The sequence below is a fragment of the Physeter macrocephalus genome, chromosome 6, assembly GCF_002837175.3.
Source record: "Physeter macrocephalus isolate SW-GA chromosome 6, ASM283717v5, whole genome shotgun sequence".
NCBI classification, from domain to species: Eukaryota; Metazoa; Chordata; class Mammalia; order Artiodactyla; family Physeteridae; genus Physeter; species Physeter macrocephalus.
Window position 1 is genome coordinate 73,942,293 of NC_041219.1, and position 19,265 is coordinate 73,961,557.

Below are 19,265 nucleotides of genomic sequence, written 5' to 3' on the forward strand. Positions count from 1 at the left end.
TGGCCATAATTAGTAGGAGACAGAGACAGATGATGAAAGAAGCAAAGTAACCAAGTGTGGGGTTCACGTAAGAGGTGGCAGAGCCCCAATGATATCAACACTGAAATGGAAAGGAGAAAGCAGATGCGAAAGATTTTGCAGAGACAGAGTCAGGAGAACCTGAAATGCATAAACTGAGAGAGAAAAACACGTTTATCGTGACTCCCAAGTTTTTAACCCAGAGCTAAGAAAATTCACTCTCTGTGGGGAAACAGTTCCATCTTAGATATGATTATTGCGTTTCCATGGCAGTGGGATACCCGATATCGAAGCCACGACCCACTGCAGCCACGGGAGTGAGTGACAGAGAAGAGAAAGAGCAAACAGCCACCACTAAGCTCTGAAGGGAGTCCTCATTTAAGAGGCCAAAGAAGACCAGAATGAAGTCAGGTAGAGAGTGTGACTAAGTCAGAATAGAAAAGTGGCAGAGAGAGAGAGAGAAAGTAATATCATGAACACGTAGAGAGAGAAAGTCATGGTTGTACCGCTTATCAAATTAAAGACAGCTGCAACTGTCCCTCTAACAATAGCAAGAAGCAGGTCACAAGTTGTAAGTCCATAATTTTTGTTCATTTTCGTAAAAAAAAAAAAATGTTACTTTTTTATAATGAACTGTCTTTTGATCAATTTTTATTATATATACCATTGAAGTTATAAAATCATCACATGTGGATTTGTAAATAATTATATGTTCCTCTTTCGAATGACCAGGCATTTCAGAGCCAACCTATTCTTCTGATTGTTAGGTCTAGAAAAGAAAAGAAGGGAAAAATAACCTTTACTGGATGCTTATATGTGCCAGGCATCATTTCTATTTTGATATATATTTATACATGTGTATAGGGTCTGGTATGTATATTCCTCTATTATATATAAATATTGTACGTGTATGTATACATATGTGTGATATATATGTGTGTGTGTATATATAGAGAGAGAGAGAGAGAGTGAGAGAGTCCCTTTCCATATACTATGGCTGGTACATTTGATAGAGAACTAAATATTGGGATATTTAAAACTACAGCCCTAATACGCATAAGATTCTATGCTAATGTACAGGTTCTTGAGTACAAAGTTTTTACCTAATTAATTAAATCCAAAGACTACTGTATAGTTAGGAAATAAGTGTTTACTGCCATCTGGTGGAAGTCCGGACTATCTACAAACAAATAAGCTAGCAGTCTTTAAAAGGGCAATTATAAAATCTTTAACAAAATTATTTTGCACTAGTCCCTCCATCTTGCTTTGGAAAGGATCATCAAAAGTTATTGCTTTAATAATATCCAAAGAAAGAAAATGCAGCAGATCAGAAATTATGATATTTATCATTCTCCCCATGGCCGTAGAAGAACTATTTACTAAGGCTCCCATATTATCCTATTCAAAATATGATAAATTTACCTTCTGCCCCACAGACATGGTTGTGAACTCTCCTGAACCAATAAGGTGACACAAGAAAAAGATCTTTAGCAAAATGGCACAGAGGGTGCTGACATTAAAAGCAAAAATGTCCTGCATATTAAAAGCAAAAATACATGACTGTTTACTTGCCCCTCATGTCACCTAATTTCTTGTATGGCCCACAGAAACTGACATATATAGGAAGACAGCCTAATAATACAGTACTGTAATGCATTATCTGATGCAGCCACAAATGCCCTGATTACCTAATTCATAATTAAATACTTTGTTCCACATTTTGTCCATGAGTTTCTAGCACTGCATATTACTCAAAAACAAACCTTGAATTCCCTAAGACAATACTGTTGGAGATATTCAAATTGAATAAGGGTCCATTTCTAAATGTTGGTTCACTTTAGTACCTTAGAGAATAAAATCGAAACAGTGTTATATCACTGTCCTAATTCCTAGATGTTTTCCACAATTCACACACCTATACACACACAAAATAAGGTGCTATTCTTGAATAGCTTGCAATTTATGTGCTTTGTCTCTATAGTTAGACTACAGAATCTTCACCATACGAATGGTCTAATTTTATTTAGTTAGTTCCCCCTTCATTTCTAAACAAACAATAAGCTTATTACATTTTTCTGAATAACTTAGCCACCCAGTAAGTACTGGTTAAATAGACTATCACGTTAAGGAAGTATAAGTAAAAATTTTAGGTGTTTTTTCTCACATATGTTTACACTTAAGGTTGCAGCCCTTTAAACTTACTGTGAGATTTATCATAGTCTTCTATAGATGTTAATAATGTAAACATTACACAAAACCAGTTATCTCAGATGTTTATGTATGCTGGAAACAATTGCAAAAGAGATGTCCTAGTGATGAGTTAATCTAATTCTCCTCTAGATTTCAAATTCTTAAAGAACAAGGACAAAACGTTAATCATCTTTGTTTTTTTCACAATAACAAAGTAGTGCTTCCACCTAGTAGACTGTCAATGAAAGGTTGTGTAATTTCAGTATAACGGAGATCAGGGTTTCTCAACATTGGCACTATTGGCTTTTGGGGCCAGATAATTCTTTGTTGTGGGGTGTGTCCTGCACATTATAGGGTGTTTAGCTGCATCCCTAGCCTCTACCCACTAGATGCCAGTAGCCACCTCTCCCCAACAGTGACAGTAAAAATGTCTCCAGACATTGCCAAATATCCCCTGGGGACAAGATCACCCTCGGCTGAGAACCACCGGTACGGATGAAGCAAGGCAAGTGTAGCATTCAGCCTGGATACTATCATTAATCTTGTTTTTTAACTTTGGACAAAATAAATCACCTCTTTGAGTCTGGGTTTCCTTTTCTGTTAAAGTGAAATGACTGGATGTGGTTTCCTTTTCTGTAAAGTGAAATGATTGGATGTGTACCTCATTGTCTCTATGATTCATTCATTAGACTATCCAATATTTACTGAATGTAAATTAAATATCAGACACTGTTCTAGGCACAAGGTAGCCAGTGGTGAGCCTCTCAACTTTTTTCCCCATTAAGTTATCTGGTTGACAAAGAAATGTCAGTGCTGGAAAATAAAAATAATAAAAATAAATTTTAAAATAATAATAATAAACACTACTACATAATTTCTGTCTCCTTCCTCCCAGTGGAAGCGAAGGGACTTAACACTTACTGAATACCTTTTATGTACAAGGTGCTGAAAATTCACAAGATATTCTTTAATTCCAAAAAATCCCATGTAATATATATTATCACCTTTTTTACGCACAAGGGAACTGAAGTTCAGAGAGGTTAACTCTTTGCTTAAAGGCAGAGAGATTGTGAGCAGTCTACCTGGGACTTTTCTTCCTACTACTCTAGGCCCTCTTTGCCGCTCTGGCCAATATAAACACCGTAAACTCAAAGGCAATTCAAGAATTACATCATCCAGTTTACCAGGGGTGCCTCAAGCACATTAAATTAATATTTTAAATTATAAATCGGTGTGCTGAGAGTGGAAAAGCTGGGGGAAAAGAGTAATACACCGCCAAGTCCTGCCCTGTGATAGGTCCTTCCCTTTAATACAAAAACAACTCATCCACCTTTTTCTAAAACTACTTCATAAAAGTCTGTCTAATTGGACTCTCACTCTCCTTTTATTAACATTTCTCCCCCTTCGCAGTCATTATATGAAAACTCAGTCAGCACTTCTTTCTGCTTCCTGACTTCCTCATCCCTTCCTCTACCCCCTGCATTCCGGTTTCCATTAAAAATGCTCTCAATGAAGTCACAGATGACCCCGTTCTGGCCAAATTTTTTTTTTTTTTTTTTTTTTTGCGGTACGCGGGCCTCTCACTGCTGTGGCCTCTCCCCTTGCGGAGCACAGGCTCCGGACGCGCAGGCTCAGTGGCCATGGCTCACGGGCCCAGCCGCTCCGCGGCATGTGGGATCCTCCCGGACCGGGGCACGAACCGGCGTCCCCTGCCAACCACTGCGCCACCAGGGAAGCCCCTGGCCGAATATTGTAAAGACATTTTGTTCCTGACCTTTGTGGTAGCATTCCCCCCCTTGCTGAAACTCTTATCTTCCCTTGCCTGGCATCTGTGACTCAGCCCATTTGATTTTCCAGCCGCTTCTATGACTTCGCAGGCTGCCAGTCTTTCTAATTTTACTTAATTTTAAGAATATTAACTTTAATTTAAATAACCAATGTGTGGCTGATGACTACCACATTGGACAGTGCCACGCTGGAGTGGTCTGCTTTGAACACAAACTATTTAGAACACTGCTCTTTAAGTTACATGTAAAACCCGTTCTCCTTGGCTTAATATCCACGGCCAGAAAAAAAACCGCTGCCCTACATTTCTGGCCCCAGCACTCCCTTCCCACCTTCTAGCACCACTTCTGAACTCACACACATCTTACGTGTGATACATGAATTATCCATAGGAAATGTACAAGGCCACATACCTCCTCATCCTCATTGCCTGAACACGCTGCCCACTCCTCCCCATCTGCCTTACTCGTCCACCAAGCAGCTGCCCTTCCTTGTACCTCCCTGGCCCCCTCTACCCAAGGCGTGTTGCTCTTGAGTGCCTCCCTCTTGCCAAAAGAATTTTAATCCTAATTTCTAATCTTTTATAGGACCTCTAGTAGACTTTTCTAATTCTTATTTTAGACAAGATTCTCTTACCTTACCGCTTAATTTTTCAAAGGGTTACTTTTCCAAAACAGTTACTTCAAAACATTTACGGTACAAACAGCCCATAAATTGCGAAGCTCTATTTCATTTAGTCGAGCAGACTCATTAAAATTGAGGCAGATATTTATAAAAGTAAGAACAACCTCTGCTTATCATATTATAAAATTAATCATGCCGGCATCCCTTCTTGGATGCGTACCATGGTCACACACGATGCCAAGCACTTCACCTCATTTCATTCTCTTAATAGTCTTATTATACAAATATTGTGATTATCCCCATTTTCCAGAGGAGGAAAGGGGAGTTTAGAGAGATTAATTTGCCCAAATATGGCTCCAAATGCCTCTCAGATACAAATCCCGAAATTTTCTTCTTCCCATTCTCTAAGCTTAGAGAAGCCTGAATAGCTTCTTCATATTCATTCATTCAAAAATTATTCACCAAATGCTTTCGAAGTACCAGGCACCGTCATAGGTGCTGGGAACACAGTGGTGATGTTACAAAAAAAAAAAAAAATCCCTGCCTTCAGGGAGCGTCCATTATGACAGAGAAAGTCAAAAAAATAAAATTTACGATAAGTGAGATCGTGGGAAGTACTATAAAGAAAATCATCACAGATTAACATGATGGAGAGAGTAATAGGTTTGAGTTCCAGCTTAGACTGGGGTCAGCATGTTTATACAAATTTTTAGTAATACTAAAAATTCCAACACCAAATTTTGGTTTAGAATCCCAGAAGAAACTCTAAATTGAAAAACAGAGTTGAGGAGAGTAGAATGAATGGACATTTTCATACATCTGAAAACATATTTTCTATACACTACCATATATAAAATAGATAAACAACAAGGTTTTACTGTAGAGCACAGGGAACTATATTCAATATCTTATAATAATCTATAATGAAAAGAACTGAAAAAAGAATATAAGTAGATACATATATATGTATGTATAACTGAATCATTTTGCTGTACACATGAAACTAACACAATATTGTAAATCAACTATACTTCAATTACAAAAAAGATTTAAGAAAAACTAAATTAAAAAAATAAATCAAATATTTTCAAAATTAGTTTTAAACCAGATAACCAAACTTTAATTAAATCATTGCTAAAACATCTGTACTATTGTATCTACCTACCCTTCTTTCTGATTGTCAACATGCATTTAGTGGAGAAAGAAAAGACCCTTCTAAGGTTTTACCATTTTTATTGACAGTTTTAGGACAGTGCAGTATCCCAAGGAAAAAACCCTTTCCTCTCCGATGGTTGAACAATGAAAGCCACCCACCAGGAAAAGAATAGCCACAGAAGATCAACCAGAAACTATCTAGTCTACACCACATCGACTATGCGCTGATCACGGCTCCAACGCAGACATTCTGAAAGAGTGAAGCTAAATAGCAAATCTCAGGACGCATCCCACACAGATGCAAATCAGATACCCCCTTCCAGATGCCCTTACAGCAAACTAACCACACGGTTCTATCGTTGTGGTTGCTGCTGTTTTCATTTTCAAGACAAAAATTATTTTAAGGTTTTAACTAATATTTACATTTTGAGAACAACTGACATGCCAATCCAGAACAGGACAGGCAATAATGAAATGTGCATAATAACTGTTTCTTCAAATACAACATCTTCTGTATTGCCTATTCCACTATTTCAGAATCAGAGATTTAACAGCACTATATCCATTAATCTTACCTCTGCAGCTAAATAGTTCCCGGTTGCAAGATGTTTAAACCTGAACAGGCTGTTCCATTGTCCTGCACCTCCACGGCATGGGTCATGATGAACTACCTATAGACAAAAAGAGAAACAAAAATAATGGCTAAAAGACATGCATGTTCCTGGCCAGCAAATGCCAACAGTTTACATGGGGTGCCTGCCTGTTCATGCTAAACTTGTCAGATCTAATATATGTTTTCAGGAGGACAATGTGTGGCAGAAAAACAAAATTCCCCATACATGAGTCATTGCACAGTTAACTCACTGGGCTTGCATGATTCTCACACCTCACAGATGCAAATACAGATGCCTTACTTCAAAAGACATGTTTCCCGGGCCAAAACTGTAAATACTGTGGGGTTTCCCCACGTTCGTTATTCATTCATTCAACAGATTATGAATGAATCTGTTGCCTACCATGTGTCAGGTACTCTTCTAGGCAGTAGGGACCGCAGTAATGAATAAGACCGGAGCTTTCAATGAATAAGATTTGGCAAGGGCCAGGAGGAACTTAATAGAGCGCGTGATTGGGTACCTAGAGTAGGCTACTTTCTATCGATACTGCAATCAGCATGGGCACTCTGGTGGATACGAATGAGACAGTCATGCAGAGAGATTGGAAGACATCATTCCAGGCAGAGAGAACCATAAACGCCAAGGCCTGGAGGTCTGGATTAACTTACTTCCTGGCCCTTTCCATGTGTTGCCTGTTTACTAATACCATGTCCTTTGATACCTGTCCTAAAAACCTGTCCTGCCCCAGATGCTGAGCCACTAGGCTCACTGAGAATGAAAGTGGGGTCTGCAACTGTCACTTATGACAGGTGGCTCGGTGTTGTAGCAAAGCTCAGGTTTTCCAGTCCAAAGACGACTGTTTATGAGTCCCAGCTCCACCAGTTACTACGGTATGATCACAGCAAGTAACGTAACATCTTCAAGCCTGCTTCTTCATGTACCAAGTGGGTTTAATTCATAGGATTGTTGTGAAGATTAAATATCATAATGCATATTAGAGTGCTCAGATAAGTTCCCACTATTCTCCAACAGATTAATATTCTTAGCCTCCTTCTTCTCGTTCATACTGTTTGCCTCCAACCCCAGCATCAAATTCTGGGTGCTAACGTACAGGACTTTCTAATGCCTTTTGCTAGACTCCAGCTCCTATGTCTTCCGCTACTCCAAAAGCTCAATGAGGTAATGATGAAAATACTTCAAAGTGGGTGAAGTCTTACAAAAATGCTCCCCCTGTAGCCAAACACCTGCCCATCCTTCAAAGCTCAGTTCTCACATTGACCTTCTACCACCAATCCTTTGCTAATCCCATCACTACTGTGATCTTGTCAATGTTTGAACTCTTACTCCTTTGCGAGAGGCATAGATATCTTTAAGAATCTGATCAAATCTAGTGGTTGTCTCACATACACACATACACGCACACACACCTTTTGAATACCACTGCTAGAGGTTAACAAATAACTTGAAGCTCACCATGAATCACAGATAAGAACTCCTGTCCTATACACTAGCGGGTCTAGCAACAGTAGTACGGCTCCCTAGGGGACAATTTGCAGATAGGGAAGGGAGGGTGTTTTCATTTATCACAATGATTTTGGAGGGATGCTAGTGGCATGAATGGGCAGTAGCCAAGACATTAAATATCCTGCAATTCACAGGAGAGTTCAGCATAGGCTAGATATTGTGTACAACACTCAGGAGCATCCCCGCCCTTCAAAGTGCTCCCCTGTAGCACAGGGGCGGGAAGCAGAGGAAAGTGAAAGAGAGGCTCCTCTTAGGGCTCCAGTAAAGGTGGTGGCAGCTGCCTTGTGCGGGCTCCCACGGGGAGGAGCGGCTTCTTGAACTGCCAGATCTTCAGATAAGACCACATTCCCCGCCCCACTTTCTCCCACCCAGTCCTTCCAACAACGTTGAAACCTAATTTCCTGTATTAAATACCTCTGCTTGAAACACCTGATGCTCAGGCTTCCTGACTGAAGCCTGGCTGATGCAGCACACAATACAGAAACATCCCATTGTATTGCAGAAATAAACCTACCACAAATATAAACTGGTAATGCTTTAACATGTAATCATACTAGAAAGCCTTTACATCAAGTTACATGAAAAGGCAAATAATTTTAGAGAAATTCACTATGGAGAAGGAAGCTTAAATGAATCCAAGACATTGTCTCAAAATTACTGAATGACCTATTCACTCTCTCCATTCTGACTGCTCAATGGGACGCAGCATTTCCCACCACGCATTTTGTTGGAAAGGATTTCAGTGCAGAGGTACAATTACAGCAAAAGCTATAAAACTAATGGTAAATATATAAGAGGAGAGATTCCAAACTCCTTTTAACAGACTTAGAACCAAACATTAAATAGACAGAGACACATGAAATGCAGGGAACTCACTGTGTAGGGAAGTTGCTATCTGACTTTTTCATCACTGTATTTTGCTAATAAAGTTTTAAAATAATATTTCACATTATTGCTATCCCTATATTTTGAAAATTTTGGAAGCACAGTGATAAGGAAATGTGTATTTTAATTATGTATTTATCTTCTGGTTGCCTGTTATCTTTCTCTTATCCTGATAAGAGAAGCTGTGGGGTAGGCTTCTGGGAAGAATATCATGTAGTTTTGGTGGTGGCTGTTTTCCCCAGACCTTCTCAATTCCCTTCACTTATTGAAGGATATGGTCTCCAAATATATTGAAGGATATGGTCTCTTCTGAATGCTAGAGACTGAAAGTATGCCTCAACATGAGTGGGGTTTCAAGATAAAAACTATGCTTTTGTGCTATTTCATCTCTATTCTAAACCATGTCATAACTTAGAGAATTATTTTGACGCTTCATTTATAATTAAGGCTCAGCTCATATGCATAAACATGATACTTCCTCATTTTCTCTGTTTCAATAGTTCGGAATTTGCCTCATTATCCATATTTCAATTATAGTGTACTGTACTTGTATAGAATGTCTTCTGATCCTCTTCTTCTACTTCTCTCAAATCCAAATGTATCCATCAAAGACAGATATATTTTATCTTCTAAAGTAGGTACTTACATGTTGAAATACATATTGTTTTATATAAATTATTTTTCTTTTGTTTCTCCTTTATATTAGAATTTGGGCATTTTATTAACTTTTAATCATGAGACTATTAAAATAATATTAAATATGAATTTCATTTTCATACATAAAGTATAACAAAATATATGCTGTAAAAGAGATGTGATGAATTTGAAATGGTTGAGAACCACTGCTCTAGGGTCTGGATGTCCATTAAATCAAGATGGAACTTATCAGGTTGTTTGTAGTTAACTACGTATATCTTATCTCTTGCATGGTACAGAAAGGTCCCTTAAAGAAAAATCCATACCTTACATTTTCTTAATTACTCTACCATATTGGCACACTTAAGCAAATACCTCTTAAAGGATGATGAATTCTTAACTATGGGTCTCCTCACTCCAATAGAAACGGCATCCCCAGAAGACACAAATGTCCTTTTCAGTAACTGTGCACTTCAGATCCTCACTTACAGTGAGTCCTCCTTCTCCATTTCAACTCCAGTGTCATTCGAGGCACAAGGCCTATAGCCTGACCAGTCTTGACAACACTTCACGATGGAATTTTAAAAAGTAAATCATATATATGCCCTTATTCAATGAGAGAGAGAGAGAGAGAGAGAGAGAGAGAGAGAGATGCCCCTGAGAAGATAGATAAAGGAAGTAGCCATTTCAACTCCAGTGTCATTCGAGGCACAAGGCCTATAGCCTGACCAGTCTTGACAACACTTCACGATGGAATTTTAAAAAGTAAATCATATATATGCCCTTATTCAATGAGAGAGAGAGAGAGAGAGAGAGAGAGAGAGAGATGCCCCTGAGAAGATAGATAAAGGAAGTAGCAACATTTCAAACTGGTCACAGCAGTAAAGAGGTACAAGTGGGTTCACCAAAATTATTGTGTTATGGGTCTATCACAAATGATGCATATAACAATAAACCAATCAGCCTAGTGACCTTGTCTTATTGATATAAGTATTTATTAAAAGCCAGAAAATATTTACATACCTCTATTTCCCAGAGTGCTTTAGAACTGGTAGCAGAAGTGGCTGACTGACGCAAAGTTGTACGAAGGAAAATGTGCTGTTTTTTCTCATATTCATCACAGGTCAGAAACTTCTCTTGTTCCGCATGAAACAATCGAACAACATCACCCTAGAAAAACAGGTCAAGAAAACTATATTCTCAACAAAAGTTTGAACAAATAGACATAAGAAGTGGGTATCTCTCTATAGTTTTGATACTCTGGGCCTTCTGCTAACACTTGGTTTTTAGTGAGTATGTATGAATATACATTTCCAAATACAGGTGGGAAAACGCAATGTGAGCTTTAAGGTTTATAGTCACATTCTAAACTTCAAACCTCAGTGAATACACAGGTTTTGCATCTAGAAGCTCAGTAAGACTACCTTCAATTCTTCCAGTAAATGTCTAGGTAGCACATACTTACCCCTTTTAGTACATCCTCTCGATAGGAACTATATTTCATGAATAGAGTGATTTTCCAGCTAGTGTTGCAATTAACAGCATTCACCTATTAATGAAGAAACATTAAGTTATAAGACTGCAGATTCAATTTTATACCAGAAATTATTACTTCAACTAGTAGAAGGAGAAGAACCACTTTGGTATGTATATCAAAAAATATCTTCAAAGGACCATCTGAAATCTACATGTACCTCAGGAATATTAACTAGCATAACTGGGCTTATGCTTATGAAAACAATGAAAGAAACTATGGGACCTTTTTTTTCCTCTCATGAGAAAATCAACAAATTCATTTCCTTTCCTCCTGAACTTACCTCTTTACACCCTGGATTATCGAGAAGCTCTATGTTGCTGGCATGTAGTGGCTGTCCTGCATTCACGGGCATCAAAACAACTTTATCTCCAACAACAATCTGGGAATCAGAAATAAGTTGCAATTGAGACACTGCATGGGTCTGTGGTGCTGTACCTGAAGCCAAAAATAACTGCACAGAAGTCCTCGTTATTGACCTAACATTTGACCCATTTATCCTCCATATAAATTTTAATTCTTTCTCTCTTCGAGGTAAAATATCTTCTGATAAATGATTATATAATCATGTCCCACAGTGTCTATCAGTCTGGATTCATAAAGCTGGTGTAGATACTTTTTTTTTTTTTTTTTTTTTTTTTGGCCACGTCGCACAGCATGCGGGATCTTAGCTCCCCGACCAGGGATCGAACCCACAACCCTTGCACTGGAAGCGCGGAGTCTTAACCACTGGACCGCCAGGTCCTTTTCTTATTGGTCTATTTCAGTTAGAGCTTTCTTAATGTCAATAAATAGGTCAGCATCCCCTCCACGCCAGGTCTGATGCCATGTATACAGGAGATACAAACAGTGAATGCACCCACCACAAATAAACCAATCTGCCTAAATATCAGAATCACTTCAAGTGCAAGTAGGAAATCTTACACATTTGTATTATCTCCAGAATTAAAAACAAATCTATTATATTTGATCTTCCCCATAGTCTCAGAAACTTATTAAACATTCTAAGGTCATCTGGATTCAGAGAATGCAGAATCAAGTATGACCTTGTAAGAATACGTTCATAGTTTGGGCCTTGGGCAAATGGTTCACTTTTATCTTAAACATCCAACACTAATATTGCTCCTTAAACCTGGTGCTCATTTTTTTATCTCACTTTTTTTTTATTGGGGTACAGGTGCTTTACAATGCTGTGTTAGTTACTGCTGTATAGGGAAGTGACTCAGCTATATGTATACCTATATCCCCTCCTTCTTGGACCTCCCTCCCTCCACCCCCTATCCCACCCCTCTAGGTGGTCACAGAGCACTGAGCTGATCTCCCTGTGCAATACAGCAGGTTCCCACTAGCTAGCTATTTTACACATGGTAGTGTACATATGTCAAACCTAATCTCACAATTCACCCCACCCTCCCCTTCCCCCCACTGTGTTCACATGTCCATTCTTTACGACCGCATCTTTATTCCTGCCCTGCAAATAGGTTCGTGCTCATTTTTAGATAAAAATGAAAATCAGTTATGGGAAAAGTGCTCTAAAGAAGTAAGTCTAAGTTGATTTTTTATTTATGCTATCATTAACAATGTCTGCTTAATCGTCAAGTATTTTTATTCATATCTCAAATTGTGGGGAAATGAAGTTGTGCTTTCTTAATGATAATAACGAACAGTTATTTTATAGTTATTAAAGGTACTTCTGTTGTTAGGTTCTGCTAGAAGACTTATTACTGTAGTTACCTACACTCTCCTTCAGAGAATTGCTCACCATCTCAGAAACGAAAACCAACACCTTCCCTCTGCATATTTCATATCAACTAAATATTAGAATAGATTAGTAGACAACTGAAAAACAAATTAGGACTCAGACAGTAAAAACAGACAGAACTTCTTCTCCCTGGATCTGAACCTAGACCAAGATTTTAAGGAACACAATCTCACACTTTCAATATAAATTAACCTTTAATAAATTATACACAGGAGTCTACATTCACCTATAGTACTGTTGGCACAAACTATATCTGAAGATTCAAATGTGATAGAGAAGCCTCAAGCTCATCAATGGAGCAAAAGAAGGTTATCCTTTAGTTTGCAGGAATAGCTTCTGTTATTTACAGGACTGGTCTCTATTCACCATCCTGCCTTTCAAGTCCATAATCAGGCAGATGCTGTGACTCAAAATATCCATCACAGAAACTCTTTATATGTCCAGATAAGGAAAAATCATAAAGAAACTGTGTTGAGTGAGAGGATGAGGGGGCAGAACTGGCCTATATTTGTGTAAAAAAGGGAAAGAGAGTAGGAGTGTATGTATAAGAAATTCTCCCAGTGGTTAACTGTAAAAGAGAGAACTGGGAATTGAGGACGTCAAAAAAAAGATAAGAGAGAGACTTTTCCCAATATATCTTTATATTGTTTTCTATCTTTGAACCATGAATTGTTACCTATTTTAAACAATTAAATTATAAACAAAAAATAAAAGTCAACATGACATAGACATATTTTCAACATCCCCTCGAAAAACAAAAACATGTGTTATTGCACATGACACCAAGGCAGCTCCAAGTCTCAGAATCATGTAGAAGCCTGAGTAGTCTTCCATACTGTAAACACTGGGACTTGATACCACATTCTGCCAGTGCTATATCTGGTCTTCCAATTTCTTAAAGAACAATTCGATTTGGTTCACTGTCATTCTTATCTGTACCATACAAATATTAGCCAGTAAGTTGCTAAATATAATGACATATTTTAGCTATTTCTTTCCAATTAAAAGAATACTTTTGATAGCACCTATATTCACTGCTCTAAGTCTTACTATTTATTATAGCTGTCTGTATGCTTTGGGCCAATCCCAAAGTTAGTTTTACCTCAAAACACCACCTGTAAAGTCTTATAAAATTTTAAGAGACTAGCCATATAGCCAAAATGTCACCAACTCCAAGGATTCATAAGAATGGTATTCATAAGGAGAATCTAACATTAATTCACTAATTTCCAGGTCCTAGGTCTTGACAGTAGTTACTTTGACTACCCATGCTGAATAAAACTTACAAATGAAATGGACAAGATGCTAATCATAAGATATAAAAAGAACAGTAAGAAGTGCCAGGAATAACACAAAAGTGTGTACTAAATAGTCTCTATTTTCAGGGAATTCACATCTACTTAGATAACTTGGTAAATATGGAACTTGGTAATATTTTCAGAAGAGTACAGGCATGGAGCCTGATCCACTGATAGGGTCAGATGCCTTCTGAGAAGTCACATATTTAATACAGAACTTGAATTTTCTGCCATATCACATTCACCCTAGTACACAAACATTTAAAAAGACTGCAATTCCAGAAGCACTTCTGTTGATTCTATGTTAACAGCCATGTAAGATTCACGTTGGGATTTTACCAAAAATGAAGAGCAATATAATGCCACTGGCAGCTACCCTTCTTTTGAAGTGGCACCTGATGTGGTGAAAAGAACATTGCAATAGAAATCAAAACACCAGGGATCGAGTCCACCTTCACTAGAATTCCAAGGGGTCTAGTTTTGCAAAACAGCAAAATCGACTTGCTATTGAAAGAGACTCTTTCCCTAAGGGTTGGTTTTTTTCCTTGATTGAAAGAATATCTGGCCTTTTCTCCCCTTTAAAATCTACCACCAATGTAAAGAACTAAGGCCTTCTTAGATCAAAGTTTTAAATGAAAAATTAACTACTCAATCATGGGAAGATAAATGACAATGAAATATTTATGAACTCTGCTCAAGGCTGTCCCCAGTGACTTTCTAACTGAGCAACCGCAAGTGAGGACTTCTATACAGCTGAGGGATCCATGAATCTATCTTCCCCCAAAACTATCCACCCCGAAATTCTATAAGATAAATGACAAAGGTGTCCTTAAACGGTAGAAACAACTGATTTTTGAGGATACGAGCATTTTTCTCCCCAGACTATCATCAGCCTCCTTCTTACATTTCATTTTGGTCACTGAACATCTTGTGGATACTTATAACCTAAATCGCAACTTAACTAATTGCTAAATAGTAAAATAGAAATTTTAAAGTCCTTTAAACCTTGCAATTTCCTCCTCTAAGGTTAATATGTTTTTAAAGAAAATCAACAGTAATTAAACCACTTGTTATGAAATAACAGTGTTTCCAATTGCCTTCAATAAAATACAGTAGGCTTTTATTTTAGAAAAATGCTACCTATTCCTAGCAAAGAAAGTGACCATTACGATACAATTATTTACATGGCAAATATAGGGCTGTGGATGTGCTTATGCTTTCACAGCAACCTTAATCACACATAAAAGCTACACAGTGGCGAGCAAAATCAGTGAGCTATTTCAGCAAAAAGCAGTGTGTGAGGTTGCTTTAGCCATGCTTTACAGAGCACATCTATATAAGGAGGATCTCTATATCTCACTTAACAATTACATTGTCCATTTTAACCAAGATGGAATGTTTGGGTGGTAGGTTGTTCCCCACCCCACAACCCAACACAACTAATTATTTGAAATAGTTCATTACATTCAACTCTCTTTGAGCCTGTAAAGGCATTTGGGAGCAGGGAAAGGAATAGATAGAATGAAAAACTAGACAGAATGAATTAATAAAATCCACAGCTAATCTCAAGGCCCCAATTTATCCAATCATTTCATCACATTCCTTTAGAGCTTGAGTTCAGGTTTTATTTGTTTTGACGTTTTGTTTTGAAATTCACTGACCACCTGCCAACAGGGACCGTACTCAGTGGGAGCGAGGCGGGGGACGGCGCTGGAGAAGGCAAGCATTACAAAACAGGGCATCCAAACACACAGGTTGTTCATAAACTGCATAACCAGTCCCTGAATAATTGAGAGTTGATTGTAATTAACTACCTACACTGACATTAAAATATATGTCATGCTCACAGCATACATCACTTGATGCCAAAAGGAAAAAAAACAAAAAGAGAACTTATTTTTAAGACATCCAACACAAGATTTAAAGTGCATTACATTTCTGCATGCCATGCTTCTCCCAAACCTTACCTAAGGAGGATATCATCAGATAACTTATTAACCAAATTAAACCATGAAGCTTGCATCCTGTGGAATTGAATTTGGACTTCAAAATTCACTGGAAAAAATAGATTCACTACAACAGAAGACATTTCTAAGACAAGAAACAGCCAATACATTTTTAAATGTCATCACAGTATTGACTGAGAGAACGTCAGAATAATTACACTTTTATATTGCTTTGAATTTTTATGTTAATTTTTTAAATCTCAACTATTTTTCTTGATCACCTGACCCAATATCTGTAAAGTCGTCTATTTATGAAAGTTATTCTATATTTGGTGTCAACCAGAATTTATTAAGCATCTTCCATGTGCCAGGGACTGTCACCTGCTACTTCACTTATTACACACAAAAATATCTAACTATTGATCCTATTGAATCATTGCACATAATTTTATTTTCTCTGCTCCATAAAGTAGCAGGAAAATATTTTAGCAACTACTAAAATTCACATGCTACAACATGCTCGCATTCCACAACGTATTTGAGTATTGTCATCAACGAGCTACTGCCAATCTATAGCTCCTCATTCATTACACATCTGTTAAGATGTACAGACTGCAAACAACTGGCTACGGAGGCAGTAAATGACATATTGTCATGATTTTCTGTGTTGCTCTATTAATTCAAAGGAATAGACTCCATCTTCTGCAACACAGCTCTTTTTCCTTACAGCCATGCTCCCTCCTGAATAGGCTGAGAAGCAAACTCTGCCTCTCTCTCCCTTACAAGTCTCAGCCAATATTAATGTTACTTAAATTCTTTCACACAAATTCTGGCTGGAAGATGTTTTTAAATTAATCTGATCTTTGTCTTTTTATGATTCCTGAGCACAATTTGTACTATAAATAAATGCTTTCAACCTATTAAAGAAATTAACATAAAAATAATATGTTGAAGATTGGAAACTGTATTTGTTTTCTTTGCACTTTCTGGATTCTCTACTGCTAAGAACTATTGTCTTTAAGAATGTGCTGCTTTTCTCTCAATCTTATAGTTACATACATTGTCACCCTCGCTTCTCAGCTTCCAGAAGGGATGAATATAAAACCAAGACCCTTCATTTCCTGCAGCATCCAAGGACACGCGCATGGCATTCTTCTCCAGTAAAGCGGGTAATCTCTTGTTGACAGTCAGATACTTGTTGCTTTTTATATGCAGTAGCTGTAGAAGAAAGATATGGATTACCACCTTTATTCTTTGATCTCCTCTGCTAATTGCTTATATGTGTTTATACTTATATCATGTGCCCACATAAGACGGCTCGGGATAGAGGTTAAACAAAGAAGTCCTTTCCAGACTCCACAGTCACCATCTTTCCAAGCCGACTTTCTTTGGGTTCCTCCTCACCTCCATCCCCAATTCTGTTTCATAATGAAGTGAGCACATAAGGAAAACAAACCAGGGGACACTTCTGAATGATTTTCATCTACTGATAGATAATAGGATAAACCCAAGCTTTCCAAAGGAGACCAGGAGGTCCCCCCAAACTACATTCTTTCTCAATCCCTGCCTGGCCACAAAAACAGAACATATTAAAGAATAACCGAGGACCTGTGATAATGCACCAACCCACTTAGTATTTTTTTTTAACATCTTTATTGGAGTATAATTGCTTTACAATGGTGTGTTAGTTTCTGCTTTATAACAAAGTGAATCAGCTATACATATACATATGTTCCCATACCACTTAGTATTATTAAACACGCCTGCCTGCAGACAGCCCTCACCCCCTGGGTGAGGAGACAGCCTGCCCATCCTAAATAAACTCTGCCACTTCCATAAGAGGACACAATCCAGCTCCTTCTCAGATGAGGGCAGAAGAGCCACTGTTCGGGGTATTTGGATTCCATGGGCAAAACCTTTCCAAGACATTAGTGAGTAGGAAAACTAAAACAAATAACCTTCCTATTATTACAATCATTTCAAGAAAGAATGGTCGTTTTAATATCCTCAATATAAGAAGGAAGTTATCTCAGAAACCAGTGACAACCCTCATGGGCCAACCCCACTCCTTTTGGAATCCACCGTGTTAGAGAACGTGGCTCTACGCAAACATTTGCACGTCAGGTTCTTGACAAGAAATATGAGCTCTGCTCGCTGGCACTTAGTATGAATCAAAACTTGGTTAAGAGAAACTCTAGTTATGGAGGACTGCCCAAGGGACATGCAGCCACAGGTATCACACAATCTATCATTAGATTAACTCATACGTCCAGGGAGCCGCAGACCCAGGGCTCTCCTCTTGTACCATCAGAGAACCGCTTTGCCAGTCCTGTGCTCTGGCACTTTGCCATTGGCCAACAACAAAACATCAGGGGATGTGATTTTTTGAAACAGCTCTATGAAACACCTCATTGTAGTATTTACAGTAAGGAAGTTGTTAAGGCCATTGTTTACTATATTAAACAGTGTCCTCTTTATGAGAGCTCATTGGAGAAACAGTTCTCTGATCTCCTTCCTGGGAATGTTTGTGCTTCCAAACTTCTGACTTAGTTCTCTGTACGGACCTAATATGTGAACGCTGTAATATTTTACACTGCCCTTATAGCTACTCAAGCAACAAAAAGGCTTCGAGCCAAAGTTTATCAGCCTTTACAACATGGATTTTATAAACATGCCTCACCCTTGACTTCATTTCATTCATGCAGTCATTATTTTCCCTTTGATCCAGCTGCCTTATTTATTTCTATTAATATTTTATCTTATGTGGAATGTATTTTTGAAAATGCCTTACATTCTTTTTGGAACAAGGTGGGGCATATATTAACAACTACCCAGGTAAAGAGCTAAAAGATCTAAGTGAAGCACAAGAAAGAAATGCTGCTGGGATAAATCAGTGTGTATACTAATTGAAATGGAAGAGCTAATAACTCAAGGACATTTCTCATCTAAAAGTACAATTTGAACTTTCCTTCCTACAAAATGAAAACATAAAGCTTCATTTGTTACCGGTTAGTCCCGTTAAATCTAAAGGACTCTTTTGTTACAGGCTTTCCTCATTTTCTTCCTTTGGATTTAATAATTTGTGCATACAGCTGGATAAGCTCACTTCTTTATGTGTATATACCAGATTTATTCATACAGAATGGTGTGCTGAATAGCAACAGAAAATATCACACTGTATAATTCCCACCAAAGAACAAACCACTGTATCCCCCAATTTTTTTTTTGTTGTTTTTTTTTTTTTTTTTGCGGTACGCGGGCCTCTCACTGTTGTGGCCTCTCCCGTTGCGGAGC

At 38.0% G+C, this 19,265-nt stretch overlaps 1 protein-coding gene across 6 annotated transcripts in view; it reads right to left on the reverse strand.

The window, feature by feature from the left end:
* Nucleotides 1–19,265, reverse strand: part of ITPR2 (inositol 1,4,5-trisphosphate receptor type 2) — a 537,217-nt gene that overhangs the window by 406,948 nt on the left and 111,004 nt on the right. For 5 of the 6 annotated variants that reach the window (XM_024129066.3, XM_028491109.2, XM_028491107.2 and 2 more), the window contains 5 exons: nt 17,031–17,189; nt 11,249–11,347; nt 10,897–10,980; nt 10,455–10,601; nt 6,348–6,443 (listed from right to left, as the gene is read on the reverse strand). In XM_024129066.3, the coding sequence (XP_023984834.1) occupies nt 6,348–6,443; nt 10,455–10,601; nt 10,897–10,980; nt 11,249–11,347; nt 17,031–17,189 (585 nt within the window). Of the gene's footprint in view, nt 1–6,347; nt 6,444–10,454; nt 10,602–10,896; nt 10,981–11,248; nt 11,348–15,992; nt 16,045–17,030; nt 17,190–19,265 lie in introns of those variants that run through there. The other variant, XM_028491111.2, reaches the window with a different exon arrangement.